Source organism: Microcaecilia unicolor, chromosome 4 (genome assembly GCF_901765095.1).
Source record: "Microcaecilia unicolor chromosome 4, aMicUni1.1, whole genome shotgun sequence".
NCBI classification, from domain to species: domain Eukaryota; kingdom Metazoa; phylum Chordata; class Amphibia; order Gymnophiona; family Siphonopidae; genus Microcaecilia; species Microcaecilia unicolor.
The window spans coordinates 67,602,784-67,629,881 of NC_044034.1; the positions used below are offsets into that span (position 1 = coordinate 67,602,784).

Consider the following 27,098-nt stretch of genomic DNA (forward strand, 5'->3'; position numbering starts at 1 on the left):
TCCCTGCCTTTCTCAGGGCACAGACTGTAGAAGTCCGCCCTGCACCAGTTTTATTCTCCAAATACCGGCGTCGCCACCCAATGTCCACTAAGATTCCATAGATCCATTCCTTCTAAACAGGATTCCTTTGTGTTTATCCCACGCATGTTTGAATTCCATTACCATTTTCATCGCCACCACCTCCCGCGGGAGGGCATTTCAGCGTCGCTATGCAGACTGGGAGTCCATGTGTTCCCTTACATCGATGATTGGCTGGTGAAGAGCATGTTGGAGGACGGTGCTCGGAAGTCCATGCGGAGGTCTATTCAGGTGCTGGAGCTCCTAGGTTTTGTTATAAGCAACCCAAAGTCCCATTTTCACCCTGCACAACAATTGGAATTCATTGGATCCCTGTTAGATACGCAGGTTTAAGCTTTTCTCCTGGGACCGAGGGCAGACATCCCAGTCACCCTGGCATCTCAGGTTCAAACCTCTCAGTAGGTCACAGATCAGCAGATGTGAGGCAGTTAGGTCACATGGCTTCCACAGTTTATGTGACACCCATAACATGCCTTCACATGAGATCAGCCTAGCCTCCCAGTCGTACCAAGCTAAGGGAAAGCTGGAAGATGTGATCAGAGTGTCTCCAGACCTTGTTCACTCTCTACTCTGGTGGACTGCTCAATCCAATTTGACCCTGGGACTTCCATTCCAAATTTCTCAGCCTCAAAAAGTGCTGACGACCGATGTATCACTGCTGGTTTGGGAAACTCATGTAGATGGGATGCACACTCAGGGAGCATGGTCCTTCCAAGAAATGGGTCTTCAGATTAACCTGGAGCTCTGGATTGCTCTAAAGAGATTCAGAGATCGGCTGTCCAATCAAATTGTGCTCATTCAAATGGACAACCAGGTTACAATGTATTACACCAACAAGCAGGGGGCACCGGATCATACCCTCTGTGTCAGAAGGCCATTCGGATGAGACGATGGGCTTGCCAACACAGCATGTTCCTTCAGGCCACATGCTGTGATGGCAAAAACAGCAGTCTAGCCCACAGACTCAGCAGGGTCATGCAATGAGAAGTACTTGACCTGGAAGGTCATTTTCTTGGTGGCTGTTACTTCAGTTCATAGGGTCAGTGAGTTTCAGGCTCCAGTAGTGGATGCACCTTATACTAGGTTTCATCATAACAGAGTAGTCATCCGCACCCACCCTAAGTTCCTACCAAAGGTTGTGTTGGAGTTCCATCTGAACCAGTCGATTGTCTTACCAACATTCTTTCCCCGACCTCATGCCCATCCTGGCAATTGCACCTTGCATATCTCTGAATGCAAGTGAGCACTGGCCTACAACGTGGAGCGGACAAGGCCCCACAGACAGTCCACCTAACTTTTTGTTTCTTTTGATCCCAACAAGATGGGGGTCGCCATCGGGAAATGCACAATCTCTGGATGACAGATAGCATTTCTTTCACTTAGAGCTGACAATGGAGGGTCATGTCAAGGCTCACAATGTCATAGCTATGGCTGCGTCAGTAGCCCACTTGAGATCAGCCTCCACTTAAGAAATTTGCAAAGCTGCGACGTGGTCTTCAGTCTACACATTCACATCTCATTAATGTCTTGAGCAGGATACCCGATGCGATAGTTGGCACGAGTGTTGCAGAATCTGTTTGGGGTCTAGAATCTAAATCCATTCCCCTAGGCCCATTTTATTCTGTTCCAGACTGTACTTTCACTCAGTTGTATATAGTTTTAGGTTAATCTGAGTTATGTCCTCACCATTGCAAGGCCCAACTGACCGAAGTTTGTTGTTTTCGGTGAGCCTGGATGCGAGGGATACCGCACTTGTGAGAATTAATAGTCTGCTTGTCCTCAGAGAAAGCAAAGATACTTACATGTAGCAGGTATTCTCCAAGGACAGCAGGTCTTATATTCTCTCAAACCCTCCCGCCTCTCCTAGGCATTGCCTCCTATTTTTATTTTTCTTGCTGTAGTATTTAACTGCTGTAACTGCGCTTTTGCGGCAGGCAGGAAGGCACCCGCGCATGCGAGGTGGAGCGTGTCTCGCGCTCCACAAAGCTCTTAAGCTTATTATAAAGCCCAGACAGGGCAACGTAGCACATTGTTACCCACTTGTGAAAATATAAGGCCTGCTGTCCTCAAAGAATACCTGCTACAGGTAAGTATTTTCGCGATACATGGATCTGAAAAGGGGCATGGCCATGGGTGTATTGTGGGCGTTCCTAAAAAGCACACGGTTACAGACTATGCCCGATCAATGCGGAACTTAGGCACAGGCATTTACACCAGGTTTCAGTTGGTATAAATGGCTGCATCTAAATTTAGTCATGGCATCGGACACTTAAGCATATTCTATAAATTGTGCTTAACTTTAGGCAAAGTCTATAGAATCATGCTAAGTGTGTGTTTTTTTTATGCCAATTTTGTTTAGGCAAATTTTCTCAAACAATGGTATAAGTAAGATTGTCATACCTGGCCAGTCTGATAATGTCTTGCAAACTGATTGACCACCCTGTAATCACTTGCAAAGTACTCCATCAAGATAGATGGAACTTCAGCAAAATCAGTGGCACATCTGGTTCCTATAAAATAATGCACTATATTACTATTACTGTAATCAAAAAAGCCATGATTATTGCTTAATGATTTTATGGCTTTCAGTGAACTGTGATATCTCTCCAATGTAACACAGTGTCAATATCTCATTGTTTAACTTTTTATTGTCCACACTGCTTGGGAAGCTTTTAAAGAGAGTCTTCCCAATTTTTCTATAAATCACAAGCAAAAAGTAAGAGAAAATATTTGTACAGCTGGGCTAAGCATCTTTTAATTCCGTTAGTCACACCCTTTATAAACAAAGCTAGGTTCAAGACAAACTGACCTAAAATGGAACAAAAATGATATTTCAAATGCTCTTAATATAACTTCAACCATAATTAAAATCAAAGTCTGGACAAAACACAATTCTCATTTGTTTTTCTTAACTGCTTGCAACTTTGCATGCATTTTACAAGATTTGTTCTTTTAAATTCATTTTACAGGATATCCCCTTCTGAAGCATGAATGTGCATAGCTTAAGCAATATTTTTTCAGATAACCTGACAACCCCCCCCCCCAAAGAGTTCCTGTTAATTAAATGGACATGAAAAATAACTGAAGACAAGCAAAACAGAGAAAATACATTCTGATGCAATTTGTCTTTCATTAGGGATTTGTTGCTTGCTATTATCCCTTTATAAATTAATGAGGCCCCTGTCAAGTCCAGACTTCTCAACTGACTTAAAAGGCATTGTGGTGCCTGAATGACTAAAATTTATTGATCTATATCTTACAGAAATGAAAAAAACAAACATTTAAAGCCTAAACTCTTCCCCAGCCGATATTCAGCCCACAGGGAAGCAGGCCAGCTAAGTCCCGCCGATCGGCACTAAGCCTGGATATTCAATGCAGGGCCATTTCCGGTGACTGGCATTGAATACCCGGTATTTTTTAGCCAGTTTAAACTTAACTGGCCAAGTCAATATTCAGCACAATAAACCGGTTAGGTTATTGTGGCCAAAGAGAGGCCTACTATTTGGGTGGACTGATTTGGCTGCCAATCTTAGCTGGCAATGCGTGGAATATTCATGGCTAGTCAGTCATATCGTGCGATATAGCTGGTTAGCTGCTATGCGCTAATATCCAGAAGATAACCAGCCAAATATTAGCACCTAGCTAGTTAAGTGCTATTTAAAAGGGGCCAGGAGCCATACTAAATATCGGCTGATTCAATTTTAGTATTAACAAAAGCTGAATCTAGAAACTAAGGGGCCCTTTTACTAAGCTACGTAAGCGTCGACACACACCCAACACGCGCCAAAATGAAGTTACTGCCCAGTTACCGCATGGCTCTTGTGGTAATTTCAATTTTGGTGTGCGTCCAAAAAATAATTTTTATTTTCAGACGCGCATATCGGACATATGCCAAGTGGCATTTGACATGCATAGGGTCCAAGAAAACAAAAGGGCAGACGATCTGCAAACTCCAAGGTGGAAAAATGACACAGCAAATCGATATAAGACAAACAATAGTTTATTATTGTAAATCTAATGTACAGATCAGCCCGACACAGGCCGTATTTCGCCCAACAGGGCTGCTTCAGGGGCTACACAATGATCTTTTACTGCCAAAATATGGTGAATATGTATTGATGAAAACAAATGTACAGAAAACTGCAACCATTGGTCTTCTAAAATATGTTGAAAAAAAAAGCTCAATTGAATAAACGAAAAGGAGTAGTAACATGAACGCCGTTCAAACACTCTCCAACATATTTTAGAAGACCAATGGTTGCAGTTTTCTGTACATTTGTTTTCATCAATACATATTCACCATATTTTGGCAGTAAAAGATCATTGTGTAGCCCCTGAAGCAGCCCTGTTGGGCGAAACACGGCCTGTGTCGGGCTGATCTGTACATTACATTTACAATAATAAACTATTGTTTGTCTTATATCGATCTGCTTTGTCATTTGACATGCGTAGGTCATTAATGCACGGTTACCACGTGAGACTTTACCGCCAGGTCAATGGCTGGCAGGAAAAGGTCTCAGACCCAAAATGGACACACACCAATTTTGATTTTGCTGCATGTCCATTTTCGGCAAAAATTTTAAAAAGGCCTTTTTTACAGGCACGCTAAAAAAATGGACCTGCACACACCCAAAACCCGCACTACACTACCACAGGTTGATATTCAGGGCACCTTAGTAAAAGGACCCCTAAAGTTGGTGAAGAAACAATCCAAGGAATAATTTGGAGGCAAAAAGATTTAGGACCCTGTTTACTAAGCCACGCTGTAGGCACCCTAACATTTTTAGAGCATAGTAATGCTAGAGACATCCATTTATTCTATGGGTGTCTCAAGCATTAATGAGTGCTAATTTTTAGTGTGAACAAAAATGTTAGTGCACCTTAGTAAACAGGGCCCTTAGTCCAGATGTTGGCGTGTAATTGTATAAATGGGCATCTAAGCAGAAAGAACACAGGTGCATTTGATGTACCTAATATTTTTATTTTATCAATTTAAAATGTTAACAATCACAATAAATGTAAACAGAAATCAGAAATCTAGTTAATCAATCAACTACAGGAAAATAAACACACTTTAGCCTAAAATGGATGGGACCAAGAAAGAAAATAATAAAAAAAAAAAAACCAAAGAGGAGGATTAAATCTTACACTTAAGAGAGGGTCTTTAGTGAGTCAACAGCAGCTGGTACAGGATATAATTTCATGGGCAAACTTTCCACTATACTAAATTCCCTAGCAACAAGAAAATCTATGAGCTATTTAGGGTTTTAAAAAAACTACTATAAGTAAAAAAAACATGGACAAGGAAATTTAAACATAAAAGTACCGCCTAAGACGAGAATTCTTGGCATCAATGCCAGGAATTCCTTTCATCTAGATAAGTCTGGAAGTATACGGACATGAGACCCCCCAAATTGTTATCATTAAAGACTCTAATGCAAATGTTACCCCATAACGTAGTCCAGTTACCAGCTTCAAAGATGACTAAAATTTCTGTCAGATTTAGAGGATTTACTTGAGAATTTTCCTGTGGTCTAACACCAAATGCTCCTCTACCAGGTTGTGATAAATACACCACCCTTTCAATAGATGGTAAGTTATCTTCTGAGACTCCTAATAGCTCATACAAGTATCTCTTAACCATGCACACTGATGAAATTAATGGGAGACCTGGGAAGCTCAAAAATGAGAGATTCTTGCTTCTTCCAACAGTTTCTAAATATTCTAGTCTTCTTAACATTTTACTCTCTTTAGACGGCTGGACATTTAGTTTTTGCATATCAGATACCTGACTCTCTGTTCACTCGGATTGTCTGCTGAGCTTGCATTAAAGTCTGACCTAATAACTGAGAACTATTATCAAATTTAACAGAAAAATGTGAAGCTGAATACAGTTATATAGCTGTTTAAGAGCCTCCCACAAAGTGCTCAAAGTGACTATGGTTTTTTCTGGCAAACACTTCAACTCCACAGAAGGAAGCTGACCCTGCAATCCAGGCTGGAGACCTTCAATCCTTCCCCTGATCAATGGTGTTCCCTATCCAAGCAGGGAAGACACAACCAATGGGACCCCTCCACAGATGACCGTCAGACATATTCCTCCAGCATTACACATTCTATGAACCTACAATTCCACTTCAAGGTTGAGGCACTACAGCATGCAGTATGGGGCTCAATGATGGCCTTTCCAAGCTAAGCCCCGTGATGTTGCCAGGGCAGCCCAAAGCGGTCAGTTCCACCAAAGATGGCTGAACTGCTGAAAGATTCAAGGTCGATTAGACCATACTGGGGGGGGGGGGGGGGGGGGGGGTGTTCACTGGATCCAGAAGGGTACATACACAGCTTAGCCTTCCTTTTCCCCATCGTGGCCTCAAACAGCCTGAACTTACTGCAGAGCAGCCGTACCATACATTCTCTCACGGCACCATCTTGGTCCTATTTTATAAAGAAATATCCCCCTCATTTTGTAACAGATTGCCTAATTTAAGTGCCAATTGCACATTTGAATTTATAGAACACTACTACCCATGAGGGTAAGTGTACAATCATAAATGTAAATGGCAGTAGTGCACCTAACCGCTTTTGGCGGTGGGATTGTCAGTCTCAGTGTGTGGCGTGAGGGTCACCATCCACTAAGTGGTTCAGAGTCTTTTATCTGTAACCTCCAGACACACAGCACAGTGAAACAAGTACAGCACGTAACAGGGTCCCTTCCAGTTTTTTTTTTTTTGGTAGCATTAGATTAGTAGCATGCTGATGGCAACTGGCAGCAGCCAGCAGACACTGGAGATGCCTGAAATAACACAAAAGCATCAGAAGGTCTCAGCAAGCAGACAATGCAGGACTGGCCTGCGCAGAGTTTCTCTTGAGGGGAGGCCAGATCCTTGTGGACAACGGCTTGTGCGTTGGCAGGGCCAGATGCCACACTAGGCAGATCTACATGATAGAGCAATAGAGTTAGACCAGCTGCGGTGAGAGAAATGGGACGGGAAGAGAAACAGCGGCGAGAGGAGTGTGAATTCCAGCTGCAAAACATGATCACACACTCATTGTCCTCCATCTTTTTTAGTACCTGCGCCGGTTTCAGCTCATTTGTGTGAATTCAGGTATTGCTCTGTGATTAATTTTGTTTTTAGTTTTTCTAGCACAGCATTATTTAATTCAGTATTTACAGGCACAGCACTAGCTCTTCATTAATCACTGTACCACTCTTTGCTGGCATCTCCCTTAACACAGTTGAAGCTTTTTTCAATAGATGGTCTCATTTTGTTCCCTTTCACTGTTTGCAACATTGCATGTTATGTTCACATGAAGCAACAGTTAAGAATATTTATTTTCTCTGTAATAATGTATCCACATTCTTTTTGAACTCATTCATTTATTAAATCCAGATTTTCACCATCTGTATACTCGTTCTCATTAGCCACCGTGCAACATTGCACTCACGCTCACTTTGAAGCACAATTAAGAATCTTCAGAATCTCTAACACTGCATTCACGTTCACTTTACAATATCTTTTATTCATTAGATAAGATTTTTGCACTATCTGTACACCCAATCTCATTTTTCCGTTTATAATTAGTTTTGGCATTTTTCTTATTCAGATTTAGCGTTTTTCACTGATTTGACACCCTTGGATTTGTGATCATTGAAAAGTATGAGCTCACATGTAAATTCCATTTATTATTTTTGTTATCTCTATATACGTCTACTTCCAGCAGCTTTCTATTTTTATCTTTTAATATTGTTTATTATACATTATCAATGTTATTCATTCTTTGTGCTTTTATAATATATTTTTTACGCTTACCATTATGTATTTGATATTAGTTTACTTGTTCCCTACTTTTATGTGTTTTTAAAAGATTTTTTTGCATATTTGTTTTTAATTTTTTATGTTTAGACCCCTGACGCAGGCGGTGTCCCCGAAACACGGACAGTGTCAGGTCTGACCAATAAAATTCTGAGTTGACGCTTCCTCTCTTGAAGGCTTCTTGTGGGTCTGACCAATAGAATTCTGAGTTGACACTTCCTTACCTTGAAGGCTTCTTGTGCTTCTTTTGGTTGGTTGCTCCTTTGGGTGTGCTTTGGATTCCCTCTCTGTTTTTCAGATATGAACTTTTACCACATAGAAAATAGCAAGAAACCATCTCACATTCATCCCATAAAAGGGTTTAATGAGAAACCTACGTATGGTGGAGTACAGAAGAACCAAAATTATTCACCAGGAGGCCTTTCACAGAGCGGCGGTAAGCCCAACGTGGGCTTATCTTTCATTTTTCTGGGACAACCGCCAGCCCAACACAGCTGCGGGTGGTAGTCCTGCCCCAAGCACATGCCATTTTCAGGGAAATGGCATGCATGGCAGTAACCCAGCAATAACTGGGCATCGCTGTGTGCTGCCCAGTTACTGTCAGGTTAGCGCAGAAGCCCTTATCGCCACCTCAATGGTGGCAGTAAGGGCTCCCTGTCGCATGGCCATGCGGTAAGAGTTCTCTTACTGTATGGCCATGTATACCTGGGATCCTTTTACCCGCTGCGGTAAAAAAGGGGCCCAGCCTGCGGGAAAAACAGCCCCTGCCACTAGCGCTGGGCCCATTTTCCTGCTTGGTAAAAGGACCCCCAGGTTTCTTGGTGCACTATGTCTCACATGGATAAAATGTGCACAAGGTGGTTCCTAACACAAATTCAGTTCTTTAGTAAAAAAGCCTCATTAAGTGTGAATTATGCTATTTTTCTCACCTGGAATTTTCCCACAAAACTAAGGTATTACTGAACATGCAAGTTTACTGAAGGAGTTCTGAAAATATTTATGATATGAAATGGACAGTTAAAAAAGCATCTCCTCTTTGAAGTCAGTAATTGATCTTAAAGTTTCTTTTGCTAAGGGCATAAAAACATTTCATGAATGGCAAAGGTCAAAAAGAAAATATTGCAACTTTGTTCTGATTAGCTGTGAAATAAATAAAGCACACCTGGTGTAGCTATCCCTTTTGTTTGCAGGTCTATTATGTCTTTAGGACAAGTTTTGACAACATTGTTAAGTAAGACCAACCAGAACGAGGCATTGTATTATACCTTTAAACTGTGAAGTACCAGTAAAATATGGTAATGCACTTGAACAAACTTTGCCACTCTGTGTACCGTACTAGAATGGAGAGGCGTTCCAAAATTCTACTTTTAACTGAACATTCAAATATTTGTCTTGTGCTGGCCCATGGACATGGCTTCAACTCTTGGGAAAAGACACTCTTCCCTGGGCCAGTGGGACCTGGAGATGCTATGAGGAGATGGGAGAGGGAGTCTCAGTTATTGCCCAATGACAATGACATCTAGGGCCAGACTGAGTACAAAATTGTAGCTTGGATTGCCTAACTTTGTGGCATCAGCACTTACGCCTGCCAAATAGCTGGTGTAAATGCTCACGCCCAACTGATGGCAGTTAGGCATGCAAATCCAAGTATTCTATAACGCTGCACCTAATTTATGGGTACACCCTAGACCCACTTATGCCCCTCCCATGGCCACACCCCTTTTTGAGTTGCACACTGAGATGTATGTAATAGAATAGAGCATAGGGCAAATGCATTCTTAACTCCTAATCAATGCCAAGTGTCAATTAACTCCAATAATTGATTACCATCTGATTAGTTTACGCATTCATCTGTGATCCATGCCCAAATTTGGATGACCTATGCAGAATCTGGGGGCTAGTAGCTAGACAGAGCCTACAGAATTTTAGAAGGAATCTTGGTTCATGGCTCCAGGTTCAAGACTGCTGCAGCAATGAATGGGCTAATTGAGTAGGGAGGTGATGTGAAATAGAAGAAAATGAAGGCTCATGATCTAGATCTCATTCCTGGGTTAGCTGAAAAATCAAAGGAGTGTGAAGAACCTGGCAGACACGCTAAGTTACATTTTAAAAAATCTAAACTATAAAAAAGCTCCAAAAATTCACTTGAGGCTTTTGAATCTCAAGTTGAGAAATCATGTGACTCTTATCGATCAAAATATTGAGAACTAGGGTCAGTTTGCTCACTTTTTAAGGCCGCAGTATGCTTATTGATTTTTTGCATCTCCGTGGTAAATTTTGCAGAAAGCTTACGTTAGAAGCTGTGTGCTGGGTACCTGTTGAATACTGAAATAGGTGGTAGAAGAGCAAAACAGAATTAGCAGCTGTTCAGTTCTTGCTGCATCTCAGTAAGTGGAACTGATGTAAGTTGCCAGATGGGAAAAATTTTCCCCACCCAAAATCAGCCCTAAACCAGCCCGAAGTCAAACCCCCGCCTCCAATGCCATCGACCCCCGCCTCCAACATCAGCCCCGCCCCTGGCATCACCTCTGATGTCATTAACCCCGCCCCCGATGTCAACCCCGCCCCGGAAAAGCCTTCTAATGGACCAAATTGGACCAACAGAAGCCCCGGAAAAGAGCCCAAACCAGCACAACTGCAGCGAAAAAGAAGCCCAATTTCCCGCAGCCTTCGAAAATTTCCCACATTCTCTCTTAAAAACCAGCCCAATTGGGCGGGAAAACCACCCACCTGGCAACTTCTGCAGTCTGTTTTTATATATGGTAGGTTCTCAAACCTTATTGGCCAGAGTTTGAGATGGGTGGTTTCCTCAGGAAAGAAGGAGAGTTTGGCAGGAAATTGAGGTGGGAAAGTTCGCTGGTCACAAATTTGAATTTGAAGGAAAGTTTGTTGGCCACAATTTTAAATTCTGGTGGGAATGAGAATGAAAATCATTTGTTCTCAGCACTAGTCTTTTTTTACGCCAAAGTTCTTTGAAATAGCGGTTGCCATGCTTTATTTAGGATGAGCCCTTTGTCTCCATTAAAGTTACCCATCTCAAACCCTAGCCAATCAGGTTTGAGAATCCACTATATATAAGATACTGCAGACTTTACAGCATACTCTGAAGAAGACCACAACACGATGGCTGAAATGTCAATTCCACTTACTCAGATGTGGCAAGACCCAGAGAACTGCAACAATCATGACGCCATTCGCAGAAGCCTAAAAACAACATATTTATACTCGTGCCCAAAAGGACACTACTCAGACAATTGTATTAAAAAAAAACAAAAAAAAGCTGATGCCAAAAGTAAGTTCATCTAGTACTGTACAGGTTAAACTCCAGAGAAAAGAAAGAAGCGATAGCACTCAAAGGTCAATCAAATGATACAGAAAAGAATCAAACTAGATTTTATATCCTTTACTGATGTTTTCTTCAAGAAAAGCACTAGTCCGATTTTGTTACCAATAGCAATTCATCAAAGGGCAAAGAAGGCTGTAATTACCCTGAGTATGTTAAGATTATGTATTCCCACAAGCACTGCCCTTTCCCCCTAGTATGGGCAGAAATAATGTATGATCTCTTCTCTCCCCTGGGGCAAAGACTCAAGCAGCCATCTGTTGAAGTGGGGAGAGCAGCTCTTTGAATTCTTTTGTTCCTAAGGGTATCTTTTATCATGCTTGTATCAGATTACAGTTCACAAGCTGGGTGTGGATTTTTTTTTTTTTTTTTAAGGAGTTAATTATTCACCTTCAAATCTGAACTCAAGACCAGTTACAATTCAGGTACAGTAGATGTTTCTCTGTCCCCAGAGGGCTTTCAATCTAATTTTTTTTTTTTTTTTACATTTGTACCCCGCACTTTCCCACTCATGGCAGGCTCAATGCGGCTTACCTGAGGCAATGGAGGGCTAACTGATTTTCCCAAGGTGTCAATAGAGAAGCATCCATGGTGCTTATCTTCAGAACTGGCTACTTCTCCACTCTGAACTGTTTTGCTTCCATGCAAGTTCCCCCCCCCCCCCCCACCCCCCCAAACAAAGCAACCTGAATTAATAAATACTTGTGACTTAAAAATCATTTCAATTGTAAGAAATTAAAAATCACCTCACAAAAAAAATGAATAAAACAAAAAATACTGAACCTGCTATGATGGTGGGAAATGATTGTAAAAAAGGGGATGAAGCAGAAAACCACGGGTTAGAGCTGCTGAGCGCATGGCTTCTAATGCAAAAATATAGCATGGAGATACAGAAATCAGCAAGCTTTCAAATTACTGCCAAATTAGAAGTGTGCACTTTCAGAAAAATACAATGCACACCCCAGCAGTTATCTGCGCATTTTTAAACATCCCCCTTCCTGTTAGTGCATGAGTGGTGGCTGGCTCACACAGGCCCTCATGATCAAAAGCAAACTCCGGCGCTAGAGGCTGTTAACGCCATACTAGCGCCGGAGTTTGCTGCCAACCCATGATAAGAGCCTTCGAGCGCCTGAAACAATGCACTCAAGGGCTCTTAGCGCACGTAGCATGCAAATGCATGCTAAACAGGGCTCTTAGCGCAAGTAGCTTGCAAATGCATGCTAATCAGCGCTTAACGCATTCATCCCCAATGATCAGCATCCAGCGTGCCAAAGATTGGGTTGCTGGCCGCGGCAAATCAACGCCAACTCTGAGCTGGCGTTAGACTTTGCGGATCATTGGAGAGGAATGGTGAGCCCTGTCCAGCATGCAGTTGCATGCTGGCAGGCCACCATTCCCCCCCCACAAAGCAAACACGAACAGGGGGCTGGAGGTCCGGAGGACCTCCGGTCCCCCTGACGATCCCACCCCCCCACCCCCATGTTCAGGGAGGGCTGGAGATCTGGTGGGTCTCCACCCCCCCCAAACCCCCAGAAATTGTGAAGTGGCCGCCTCCGGCCAAACACTCTCCCACTCCAACTCCTCCCCCACCCCAGCGATTCCCTTACATGGTCTGTAGCCCCGCCCAGCGCATCCCAGGATGCAATGGGCGGGGCTGGGCGCCATTTTGCGGCGGCGGCGACTGGAAGAGGAGGGAGGCAGGCTGCGTCCCTCCTCCAACGAAAGGTAGGGGGGGCGGGAAGGGGGTTGTCACCACGGACCACCAGGGATTGAAAGGAGACCGCTGGGGGAGGGGGAGGAGTTGGGGTGGGCTGGAGCTGGGTGGGAGAGAGTTTGGCTGGCGGCGGCCACGACGTTTTCAGGGGGTTTGGGGGGGGCTGGAGACCCACCAGACCTCCAGCCCCCGTTGTTCGGGCCTCGGGGCAGGCTGTTTGACAGGTTTGGGTTTTGACAGCCCAGACCTGTCAAACAAGTGCGGGAGGATTGTGCTGAGCGCATGCTCGGCACAATTCGCCTGCACTTCTACATGATAATCAAAGATAATTGCGCTGCTTAGATTTGCATGAATTATCTTTGATCATCTATGCAGTAAAGCCCTGCGCTGTTCCAGCACTATTTTTAGAGCGCTGTTCGGAATAGCGCGGGGCTTTGGATCATGAAGGCCAGTGACAGGAAGGGAGACAAAAGAAAAAATCCTGCTGCTAGGCAAGGATTCATCTCCACAATGCATCCCCCCAATCCTCTAAATCCCTTACACAAATGTCCTGGTATCTAGTGTACCCCCTCCCCCAATTCCTTCAAACAAATTGCCCTGGTGTCTAGTGACACCCTGAAATCCACGATACTCCCAGTCCCCCCCCCCCCAAAATGACCCCTGATCCTCCAATCCCATACCTCCCAAACCCCTGTCACACCCAAAAAATAGTACCCAACTAATTGTTCAGTGAAATCACAAAGTGTAAATACTTAGGGCCCTGTTTACTAAGGTGTGCTGTAGGCGCGCTAGTGTTTTAATGCATGCTAATGCTAAAGACACCCATGTATTCCTATGGGTCTCTCTAGCATTACCGTGTGCTAATTTTTTGCGCGCACTGAAAACGCTAGCACACATTAGTAAACAGAGCCTTTAGTGAACTCTACACAAACAGTGCACCCTAATTTCTTCTGGTTAAACTGGATCAAAGCACAACTTTTTTTTTTTTTTTTTATTTTATAGAGAGGCAAGAGAGACCTCAGCAAGTGCAATGAAAGATAACTGTCTTTCTACACGCGGTTCTCTGTTTTTCATTCATCAGTCATCTTTTAAAAACCTTTCCATTTTTAAATTAAGTTGCTTGTGCAGAAACTTATGTTTAAATAAATATTTAAATCATACATCATAATCGTGCTCATACTCAATGTTTGTTCTTAGCACTCATCTCTGTGCAAGAGCGACACAAGATGAATGCTAAATGTTAAGTATTAGCACAATTATGATGTATGATTGAACCCCTGAGGAAGCCAGCATTGTTCAGAGAAACCGTGGACCCTTCGGGTTTCCAGATAAGTGCTGTTTTTGCTCAAATGCATTTGATATGTGGTGCAAATAAGAAGCAATAAAGTGTTAAAAAATGTATGTCATAGCAGTGGAACCGATGGACACAGGCCCAGCTGCTTTGGACTCAGACCCACCCTATAGCGGCACAGAAGCAATGTGGCTGGTGGGGATCCCCAAGCCCCGCCAGCTAAAGACTCCCAGAATCTCAACCTGAAAGGGATTGGGAGTGACTTATGCCCAGATCATCAGAAGCAAAAACGGGCACTAGAGGCCAATGGTCCATGTTAGCCTTTGCCCCAGGATCAGAGCCACGCAGTCGCCGGCTCTGATCATTAACTGCATGCAAATGCATGCAAATGAGGGTCTCGCGCATTCCTCCCTCATAATCAGCGCGCAGCATGCCAAAAAAAAAAAAAGAGTGCTGCTCCTGATGCAAACCTTACACCACTACAGAGCTGGCATTAGGGTTTGGAGGAATGGTGGAGACTAAGAGGTTTGACAGGTCTGGGATTTTCTCCCAGACCTGTCAAACCTAAGCCTGCCCACCCAAACACAAGGCTCTAAAATTAGTGCTAGAACAGTATGGGGCATTAACACCCCTAAAATCAGAGCTAATAGCATGCAAATTTAGGCATGCTATTCACCCTGATCATAGGGATACTTCTGCACCCAAGACACAATCCTACCACAAAAGTTGTCTGACAGGTCCAGGCTGTTAAAAAAAAAAAAAGCCTGTATCTGTCAAACATTCCAAGGGGCTGGAGGTCCAGTGGAACTACAGACCCCTCCCTTCCGACAGAGAAGACACCCCCCAGGCCATACCCAATGACCTCCCCTCTGACGGAAGATGACTTGATGAACCACCCTACCCCACAACAGAAGAGACCTCCCCCTGGTGGTCTAGTGCCCCCCCCCCTTTTACTAAGATGCAGACAGCAGTCCAGCAGCGAGAGAGATGCTATCAAGTCTTTTGCATTGAGTGTCACATATATGATTATCTCCTAGTTGGTGAGAGGTTATACATGTGTGCTCGATGCAAAGAGCTCCTAGCTGTCAGAGAATGAGTCCATTCTCTTGAGGCTAGAGTAGCAGACTTGGAGGAGCAGAGGGAGACAGAGAGGTACACAGAGGAAGCCTACAGGGACATTGTAGAGTCCTCCAGTCTGGCAGCCAAAAAAATGCTAGGAGTTCCATCCTCTTAATCATTTTGGTTGCCAGTCTGAACCTTTTCTGATTCCCCTATTTTTAAATACGGTGACCAGAATTGCACACATTAAGGAGAGGTCATACCATGGAGCAATATAGAGGCATTATAGTATTCTTGGTCTTATTTACTCTCTCTTTCCTAATAATTGATAGCATTCTGTTTGCTTTTTTGGCAGTGTATTTGTTCACGATGATACCTGGATCTTTTTCTAGGGTGCTAACTCCTAAGGTGGAACCTAACATCGGGTAACTATGATTTGGATTATTCTTTGCCAATGCACATCACTTTGCATTTGTCCACACTAAATTTCATCTGCCATTTGGATGCCCAGTCTTCCAATTTCCTAAGGTCTTCCTATAATTTTTCACAGTAGCAGAGGTTAGGCGAGATAAGCGCATATGTTATAAAATATGCATGCATCTGTGCCAACTGAAGTGGGTCATTTCTCCAGGTACCAATGCCTGTACCTACTTTCTGGTGGGTTACTTAGGTACATAGGTGCATATGTCGCCTTTATAAAATAAATGCAAAATACACACCTATGTGCTTTTCCTACCTGGACACCCTGTTATAAAATTATCTTCCCTATGACAAGACATTTGTGATCTTTGGTCCACATGATTTCTGTAGATCTAATTATTCTGAAAAAAACAGAAATATTACAAGAGCAACAAGGCCAATTTTAATAGTTACTGGAAGGTGGTGAGAGAGACATGCTAATTTTATGGGCCAATCAAAGATGGGATCAATATAGAAAACATTTATTTACACATAAAAGTCACTGGCTTTAAAAATCCTGGACCACTAGCTACATAACAATGGCCCTGACACCTTAACACCCAGGCAAAAGTTATCCAGACTTAAAAGGGAGGGTCAGGTTGTTCCAGGGGTAAGGCTAAAGGGTAAGCAGACAGTACTGATATTCAGTTACCTGTTTTAGCAGAACTGCATAAATACCTTTCCTAATTTAAATTAAAAACTTACTCCTCAAAATTTAGGATGGTATATTCAGCGGACCTCCTTAAATGGATACATCAGCTGAAAACTGGATTGAAGCCAGATGTCAACTGTGTTTAGGTTCTGCCAGTGAGAGTAACAGATGGAAGTGCATCACTCTGGTGGTGTTACAAAGTTATTTTCTTTAAGTAGTGTGATAAGGAGGTGTCTTAGCATAAGGGCAGCTGGTGAAAGAGCCCTACAAGAGACAGTCCAAAAGCCATGGATACAACCCCACATTACAGAGCAGCTGTTTTTCCCCACTGAAAACAGATATCTGAAAGCTTTGAGGGGGGAGGGGAGATGAGAGGCCATACCTGAAAATAGGAAGGAAAACCTCCACTGAATAAATTTAACCTTTAGAGTCCTATATTCAAAAAGCCAGTCAGCAGGGAAGATTTCTGGATAACCTGATCTGAATATTCAGCAGGACTTACAGCTAAGTCTACTGCTGAATTATCTAGATAACTTCAGCACAGCCCTTACTTCAACCATACTTTACTGTTTATTCAATTTGTACTGAATATCAGCAATAGCAGGATAAAGTCTAACCACAAACCCTGACAAAGCCTCGTTTTATAAAGGTAAATTCTGTGCATTCAATGGTTTGCCCAGACAAAATTTATCCCTTCAGTAGGGGTGTAGTTGAAACCCAATTTCCAAACTTACCCAGAAAACTCTTTTGAATATGGCCCTCGTAGTATAAAGCCCTACAGAAGATCTAGAGCTTGACTTAGGAAAGTGTTTTGCTCGTTCACTGTCCCTTGAATACATTAGGCTTTACAGGTTAGATCATAAAACAGATGAAAAAGTAATACAAAGCAAAGCCATCAGATCTACCACATTAGATCTTTAAAAAAAAAAAATTAAACCAAATTTTATTAAAATTCTTCGTTCAAATTCACTGTTGTTGAACCTTACCAGTCACATGTTGGTAACGTGTACGTCCCAGCATGGAATGCATTGCATGGCCCATTTCATGGAACAGATTCTCCATCAAACCAGGCGTTAATAATGTTGGCGAGCTTTTGGTTGAATGGGGCAGATTCAACATAAGAACCACTACAGGCAATTGATATTCTCCATTTTCTTTTAATTTGCCTCCTCGAATTGTAAAGTGGCAATCCTTTAAAGACAAAAGAGAGAAAATATATAACAGTTGTGATAGTGATACAGTAATTACATGGTGGAATACTTCAGTGGAAAGGCCCAAATAAAATACATTAGGTATTTGGAACAGCAAAACTACTACTTCAAGGATCTCAAGTCTGGCTATCATGGAACGCTTAGCACCCACCTGGGGCTAACCCTGCGGCCACCTAGATGGTCTGTCCCAGCACTGCTCAGGCCCACTAATACCTGTGTAGTGCTCTACTCTGGCATACCCTTCCTCCCACCTGCTGGATTTCGTTTGCCTCTGGGCGAGTTTCCCACCCGCAACTTAATTCCCAAGTGGTTTCTAAGGACAAGGGGGCCACACTTCCAGGGGTCCCACAGTTCCTAGAAAGCACCCACAGACCCAAAACACAAATCACCAGGATTCTTAGTCAGTCCAGGACAAACAGAGCTAATAAATGAATTGATTTATTATCATAATAAATTAGAACAGTGAATGAATGAATAGGGTGTAATTAGCAGACAATAACAGTTACATTAAACAGGGATCAATACTAAACTAACTAAACATTTATTCACTACCTGAGTAGTACCTGGGGAGTTCAAGAAAATTAACTGCTCACAGTCTGGACAGAGTCTCTGTATAGAGGTCTGTACCTTCCACACTCCAACTCTGAGATTAAAGATTTCCAGCAGATTCAATCAGAGCCCAGAGCATAAACACTGAGGGGCTTCTGACCAACAGAGGTACAGACTAATTCTCAGCTTAGGCAGGAAGAAGAAAATGTTACTTCTGTAACAACTTTACAAACAAAGGACAGACACCATCTGCTAGCCAAACAAGGGAAATGCACATCATAAAAAATAGCTATACAATTTAAAAGCAGGAAAATTCCCTGTTTTGCCACACCGGCTAATTTATATAAGCGAATACATGAAAGAGGATTCAGTTATTGAGAATGTTTTCAATTACTGTTATATTTAGAAAGTTAGATTATGAACACATTCTTTCAAGATGAGGTCAACACAACTAGATCTCAGTTCATGTGATTTGTCTTCTCTGACATCAGGTACAATTGGTTCTCTTCCTCCATGAACCCTGTCAAGCAATCTGGTTGACTGACAGAAGATACGGGATGGTGGTAAATGGAATTCACTCGGAGAAAAGAACGGCAAGTAGCAGAGTGCCTCAAGGATTGAACTATAGCCAATTCTATTCAACTTATTTGTGAGCAACATTGCTGAAGGGTTCAAAGCAATGTTTGCCCTTTTGCAGATGACACAAAAATTTGCAGAGTGGACACCCCCAGAGGGAGTGGACAAAATGAGAAGTGATCCACAACAATTAAAAGAATGGTCTAATGTTTGGCAGTTAAAATTTGATGTGAAGGAGTGCAGAGTAATGCACTTGGGAAGTAAAAATGAAAGCAGCTGAATCTGCTAGGAGTCGAGAGACTGATATGCACAGACTGTGAGAGGGGGATCTTGGGATGACAGTGTCTGAGGATCCAAAGGTGGCAAAACAACGTGACAAGACAGTAGCTATAACCAGAAGGATGGATTCAAAACTAAATGTAACAACCTCATGGCAGTTGATGTGATGGGCAGGAGCAGTGTGGATGTAAGGATGGTACCAGGCAGATTTCCATGATCTGCGTCCCAAAATGGCAAAGAGAGATCAGGATGGGCAGGACTGGGCTTCAACAGCAACTCTAATAGTTGGGAAGTAAACCGATTTGGACCAATTGTTGGGATTACGTGGTCTATAAATAGATTAAACAACATCTTGATAGCTTTACTTTCAAATGGGGTTCAATATAGACACTTCTATTAGCAATGGAGAAGGAGCACAGTAAAGATACATATTTGTTTATTCAAATTTGCTACACCATCTTTCATGACAAGCCTATCAATTTCATCCACTCCTCGGTCGAGGGAACCCTTCAACCCCTGGTTCCAAATCAGAGGGGGATCAAATTTGTCTTGGAGGCACAAGCCTAATTTCCAGAATCAGTTCCAGTTAAAATACTTTACCAGATTTTCAAAATCAGAACCAAGAATATCCTCCTTCCCTTGTTCTTCTGATTCCTAAGGATGCCTCATAGAACAAGGATAGACTTGTTTTCCTCAGTTGTGCAGCAAATGTCAGCATGCTGAGAAAATCCAAACAAGCAAGCTTGCAAGATCTATACCTGAAAACCCCCTCTGGGCAGCAGACTTCACAAAACCGTGCCAAAAGACAATGATGTAGAGTGCAGCACACAATAGGGCCACTAATACAGCTAGGGTCCATGGCCAACTCCACTGTCTGCATAACACACATGCCAAGAACAAACACTGAGCTCAGATCTGTAAAGAAAATATGAAGAACAAGCAGGACCATGTCCAGCAGCACAACAGGAAGAACCACCAATAGCAGCACAAACAACACACTGCTACACAGGAAGTTCAGCATCCTACAGAAATCTGTTCGTTTGAAAAAGGCTTCACAACCTAATTCCACCTCTACGCACATCGATGCATACCAAAAGAGGCAGCCCAAATTCATGGCTCCAGAGACTCAGAAGAGAGCCAGAAAATTATGAAGAAAAAATACAGGCACTTGCAGAGCATAAAAAGTTTAGCCTAGGAATCCTGCCAAAGACAGAAAACATCCACATGTGTTACTTCAATGTCATCTTCACTCTCCAAATGCTGGAAATGGTTTAAACAATTACACAGCAGAATAACAAAATCAGCATGCATGTATTGTTTAAAAAAAAAAAAAAAAAAGAAGGGGGGGGGGGGGGGGGGGCAATACTGGCTCAAGTGCTCAACTAATCCACTAACAGATCATATATCATATGCTTGCATAGTACTCTAACATAAGATCCTGTGATAACTCAGAAGCTGAGTGGAGGCCTGGATGCCTCCACGATGTGACACTATCTTCTAGTTAATGAACTGACGTCCCAGTAGGGCGTCTGGGACAATATAAACAATGCTGCATAGGGACTCTACACAGGAAATGGAATGTCTAGATTGGGATGTTCACTTTTCCCAGAGGACTTTACAAAAGGTGTTGTCAAACATGGAGCATTTTGTAAAGCAGTGTGAAGACAGTGGGAGCTTCAATTTCGTAAAGCTACATGTGCAGAAAAAGAGCAGCATCTCTCCAACCATTTTTATGTGTAGGTGACGATTTTTGCAATTATAAGTAGGGCTGGCTTAAGAGGTTGTGGTACTCTGAGCCAATTTTTGTTTTTGTGCCCCCTACCCCCATGGCCTACCCCCATGGCAGCAGGAAGTATGCATCAGAAGGAGTGGCTGAATGGTAGAGCCTGGCTGAATGATAGAGAGGGCTCTGTGCCAGCTGCTGTGTTTGTTGTTTTTTTTTTTTAGGTTGACAGATGCAGCAACAGGAAGAAGGGCAGGTCTGTGGGAGGGTGGGTGCAAGTAAGTGTTCTGTACCGTTTGGGGGAGGGGGGTGGCAAACTATATCCAAGTTCTGGGCTGGCTTAATCTATGGGGCCGATGTCACAGGTATGAGCATTTGGTGCCTTTTATTATCAGTACCTCACCTGGTACTTAGGTTAAGCCAGCCCTGATAGTAAGTGCAGCAAATTAAGAAGCAAAACTCCAACAGGCAAGGTTTTACATTTTAAGAGGTGATAGAAATTACCAAAGGGCTAAGCACAATCATTCACTTCAAGCTTTGTCAGAAATGAGCACTTTGCTGAAATGTATGCATGCCTCAGAAGTGGTTGCAAAAGCTGATAAGGACATTTTTTTTAAACACACATATATTTTCTATTGTATGGGAAGTCACATGTAATCTTTCGTATCACCCAAACCATATCCTGAATGTGACCTCTTTAAAACTGCACTCCAACATACCTACATTTGTGAATTGCAGTACTCTAAAATCACTATAAACACCTGTATGCACTCTACGAGGCCCTTTTACTAAAGTTCACTAGGCTGATAACACACGGTTTAGGGCATGGTAACATCTAATGCACAAACATGCTAACCGCTTTTGTGTATTTTTAAGGTTACTGCATGCTAAATCATGCATTAGGACCCCGATGCTTTATAGTAAACGCAGAAACTACAGATCATTACATTTCCTCCTTTAATATGGTATTCAAAACCCCATCTCTATAGAACAGCAGCAAGTGGGCTAAATATAGCATCCACACAAGCTTGAGCTTGCTATTTTCATAAGGAGGTTTGTTCTTCGCAGATATACATCAACATTTCAAGGGTAATTTTAAACACTAAAACATACTGGCTTTGGCTGCAACCCATCCTCAGAAAGCATGTGTCCTTTATTATTACTACTACTTTTTGTCAATTTAATAGGTTCTAAAATACCAAAAGAAGGGGAATCAATTGTAAGTCCTGAAGGAAACCACTAAAACTGATATGAAATATCCTACAGGTACTACCAAGTAATTATTATTGCTATATAACAGTTCAAGAAATTCATTTAATATTGATGTTATTGTGTGCTCATATGTATAAAGTGGAACTACCATAGATTAAAAACTGATCATCTGTTTCTCCATACTGGACTACATTCGGTAAATCACACCAAAAAAATCAGCACAGAAAAAATTATACATGGAACTCTATTCTGTAAAGAGCATCCGAACTTTATAGAATAGCGCCTAACTTAAGTCACCTGCATTTAAGCCTATTGAAAACCAGGGGTAAATGCCGGTGCCTAAATTAGGCGTGCAGTGGGCGTGTTCTACAAAAATGCACACAACTCAAAGGAACGCCCCTAAACATGTCCCCTTGAAATTACGCAGTACAGGAGTTACACACACATTATAGAATACGATGTGCATGGCACCCCGACATAATTGTCCTGACAAAATAGCCCCGACAAAACAGCTTTGTAACAAAATAGCCCCTTAGAAAAAAATAACATCACAAAAAAAGTTGATAAACTACTAGTGAAATCTTCACTGATAAAGACTCCTACCAATTTTGCATTGTATAAAGCATATATAAACAAAATTCTATAGCTACCAACTGGTATTCATGATCTGTTCTGCTGTTTAAGGAAACTATTCTTCCATCAACATGCTAATTAAAAAAAAAAACCCCCAATATTGTCATCATTTTCATAGTCTTACCAACCTTATCCTGTTTGGCAAGGTAAGATTATTAGGAAAAAAATGCAGTGCCATCTTCTGGGCAGCCTGATCGGGCCCTTTTGTCGGAGGGCTAATTTGTCAAGGGCTATATTGTAGGCAGGCCATTTTGACAGTGGCTGTTATGTCAAGGGCTATTATGTTGGGAGCTTTTTTGTCGGGGCTATTTTGACTGGGTACCAATGTGCACATAACTCCCAATTAAGCCAATTAACGCCAATAATTTGGCCAAATATGAATAATGAAAAATATTATGCAATCGAATATCAAATACAAATAACGAGAAGTGAGCTTTAACAAACAATAAAAGAAGCAAAATGAAATCACAGATCAAGTGTTTATTTCAGTAGGATTTAGCACAGTAGAGCCCTGGATTATTCGTATTCATTTAAATCACTATTCAGCTGAATATGAATAATGTATTCAGGGCACTAATCAAGGTTGAATTGAATCGAATATGAATATTCAGTACAGCTGTAGTTCAAACTTCACTATAGCTTTTTTTTTAATCTGAAAAATACATGCTGTACCTGAATAGCCTTCAGGTTTGCAAGTGTTTTATATATTTAGATTATTTTTCTGTTTCTGGAAGGCTCAGAATTATAATAAAAATAAAGAGCTGAAGTGGGACTTGAATCTGGGTCATTTGGGTCACAGACCACTGCCCTAACCACTAGGTTGCTCCTCTGACCTGGTTACTGCTTTGTTCAGAATGGCCATAATACATGCAGCTGACAGAGCCTGGTTTTCCTTTCCAGTTTCACTTTCAGGGGTCAGCTGCTCAATTAGAGCAACTTTTTGTAACTTGGAAGTGACTAACACAGAACTAGATAAAAACGTCCTTTTTAGACATGGACATTTCTTCCCATTCGAAAATCCCTGTTGGATATCCAACTTTTGGGCCCTTGCTAATCCCACCCAAAATATGCCCACAACATGCACCCCCTTGCTATTTAGGCGAACTGCTGTGAGAATCATCACAATTCTGACTTCCCAAAATCAGGATTTCAATGTTTTTAGGCATTTTAAGATATCCATCTACTCTGAAAATGAACAACGAATTGTCTCAACAATCACCATTCTCACATTTGAAATGTGTATACCACATCAAAAGTTTTTACTTATAAAAGCTGTTGGGGACTTTGAATTCAAATTTTCTGTCATCACTGGATGTCTCAAAACTCTTGGCATAGCTGAGTTTCAACTCCGTGTGTTCCTGCTTCAACTCCTCTGCTCCTTTGTACATTGGGAAGCAATTTCCAGCACTCAGAACAGGGAGAAATTGGCCTCTGTAAAGCAAATACTGGTGGGTGACATCTCTAACTGTATTGTTATTTGAATGTGTGCTGCCATCTGACCTCTTCTCCTGCTTCAAGCCCTCTGCTCCTTTGCACATTGGGAGAGCAGTTTCCAGCACTCAGAACAGGAAGAAAGCGTCCTCTATAAACCAGATACTGATGGGTGACATCACTAACTTTATTATTATTTGAATGTGTGCTGCCTCCTGAGCTCTTCACCTGCTCAAAATCCTCGGTCTGCTCCTTTGTACATTGGGAGAGCAGTTTCCAGCACTCAAGACAGGAGAAAGCGGCCTATATAAACCAGACTGGGAACCACCAGATCACGGTCTTGGATCTGCTGGACCACGCCCCTCAACTTATATCAAACTGGGAGCTCCAAGTAGCGACACCACCGGACCGCAATCTACCACTCTCACAGACCTTAGGGAACTGCTGAATCAATACACCACTACAGGAGCCAATATGAACACAGTAAAATTATTCTTAGGATTTTTCTCCATAACTCTGATCCAAACAATAATGGCCACACCTCTTAATGAATATAACATAATACCCATACTACACAACCAGATGCATCAACTTCCATCAAACTGACAATAGAACCTACAACAGAAAATCATCTGATTACGATCAAACTGTACAAACTGGGAAAAAAGGATTTAACAAAATCTAAACCAGTAAAAAAACGACAACTAATAAAAGTCACCACAATCCCTAATATAGTAGAATTATACCATATAATTAAAATAGATTACATTGATGCCAGATCTGCAGTACACAAAACAGAAACACTAACAGACTGATTTACTGTTCATCAACGAAACATGGATTCATGACCAAAATGATACCATAATCCTGAACCTATGCCCATCAGGATACAAAATCCTACACTGGACCAGAGAGGGAAAAAGAGTAGGAGGTATCGCCCTAATTTACAGATCTCATTTCATCACTGAGACCACTGCAAAGTCAATGACATCTCAACTCGAAATTGCCTCAATCAAGATTCAACATAAAACCTTATCTGACCATCTGAATCATGTTCTACAGACCACCAGGTAAATGAAACGATGCCCAGACAAACTTCATGGACTTCATATCAACTACTTATACATCTAATTCAAATGTACTAGTCTTAGGAGATATTAACCTCCACCTAGAAGACCCAAACACAAATGGTGTACAAGAATGCATGGAATTCTTCCAGTTGTGGGACTTCAAATGGCCACCCACATAAAATATCACACACTTGACTTACTTGTACATAAATTTACAACAGACCGAAACTTCATAACAACAGAATATAAATGGTTGGACATTCCATGGTCCGATCACTTCAAACTAAACTTAATCTTACATTGGCTGAAGAAGGGACATCACCAAGTAGCAGAAAAAACAACTTACAATATAAGAGGTTGCGTAGATGCAAAAACATTTTGGCAATCGATATATGACAACAACTGGTCAGTTTTAGCTGATTCTGAATACTTCCTCGCGGAATGGGAAAAGAGATGCATTTTAAATGAAATAGCACTTATACGAACAAAAACCTCATACAAACCCAATAAAACACTTTGGTTCAACAACAATCTGAAAATACTAAAAACAATATCTAGATGATTTGAAAGAGCATGGAGAAAAAATAGAAATGCCCAAACACTAAACACATGGAAAGAATCACAAAGAAAATACAAAAATGATATAAATAAATCCAAATGGAATTACTGTAAAGCACAAGTTGGAACTGACTTCAAGGACATGAAGAAATTATACAAACTACTGGACAAACTACTAGACACCAAACCAGTTACCATATCAAATACAGACATTCCACCAGCAGAAGAACTTGCCAAATATTTTAAAGAAAAAATGTCTAACATACGCAAAACCATGTCTCATGAAAACATTAACCTTGATACCTTCCATGATGAACTAGACCCACACTCTGGAGAATACCCTGCAGATCGGTCTTGGTCAAACTTCATCCAGACTACAGACGAAATAGTTGCACAGGTAACCAGAAAACTCTCATCTGCTCATTGTCAACTCGACGCATGTCCCAACTATTTAATGAAATCACCACCTGACCAATTCATTGCAGATCTTACATCCCATCTGAACTACATGTTCCAACAATGCTTATTCCCCAAGGACAAAAGCAACATTTTACTTACACCATTACCAAAAGACACCAAGAAGAAATCAAATGGTATCACCAACTATCGTCCTGTGGCATCCATCCCACTGATAACCAAATCGATGGAAAGTATCGTAGCCAAACAACTCACGGAGTATATTGACAAATTCTCAATACTTCATGAATCACAATCCGGTTTCAGACTCCTCCATAGTACAGAAACTGTACTGGTATCTCTTCTTGCCAAATTCAAGCAAGAAATTGAACTAGGTAAAAAAATTCTCCTACTTCAATTCGATATGTCTAGCACATTCGATATAGAAGACCAAAATACACTACTAAGTATACTCGAAAGGATAGGAATCGGAGGGAATATACTCAAATGGATCAAGGGGTTACTAACCACAAGGTCATATCAAGTAGCCAAACTCCAACATCTCTCCACCCTGGGAAACCAACTGCGGAGTACCTCAGGGATCACCTCTCTCACCCATCCTTTTTAACCTAATGATGACCCCCTTAGCCAAGTCTCTTTTCAATCAGGGCCTTAACCCTTTTCTGTATGCGGATGATGTCACAATATACATACCTTTCAAACTGAACCTTTCAGAAATCACCAATATAATAAAAAACAGCCTAAGCCTAATGGATACCTGGGCTATGACATTCAAACTAAAACTCAAAGAAAAACACAATGCCTTATTCTTTCATCTCAACATTTTATAAACTACCCCACATACATACCCTGGAACACACTCTTCCAATCTCAGATAACCTGAAAATCCTCGGCATTATTATTGACAGCAACCGAACGCTAAAGAACCAAGCCACCGCCATTACAAAGAAAATGTTTGACACATTGTTGAAACTCAAACGGATAAAATAATTCTTCCCAAGGGAAACTTTTCGCAACATGGTTCAAACA

General features: G+C 41.8%; 1 protein-coding gene across 1 annotated transcript in view; it reads right to left on the reverse strand.

Annotated features, from left to right (window-relative positions):
- Positions 1 to 27,098, reverse strand: part of MIPEP (mitochondrial intermediate peptidase) — a 298,500-nt gene that overhangs the window by 129,498 nt on the left and 141,904 nt on the right. The window contains exons 13-14 of the mRNA XM_030200312.1: positions 17,397 to 17,601; positions 2,479 to 2,588 (exon numbers count right to left, since the gene is read on the reverse strand). Of these exons, the coding sequence (XP_030056172.1) occupies positions 2,479 to 2,588; positions 17,397 to 17,601 (315 nt within the window). The remainder of the gene's footprint in view (positions 1 to 2,478; positions 2,589 to 17,396; positions 17,602 to 27,098) is intronic.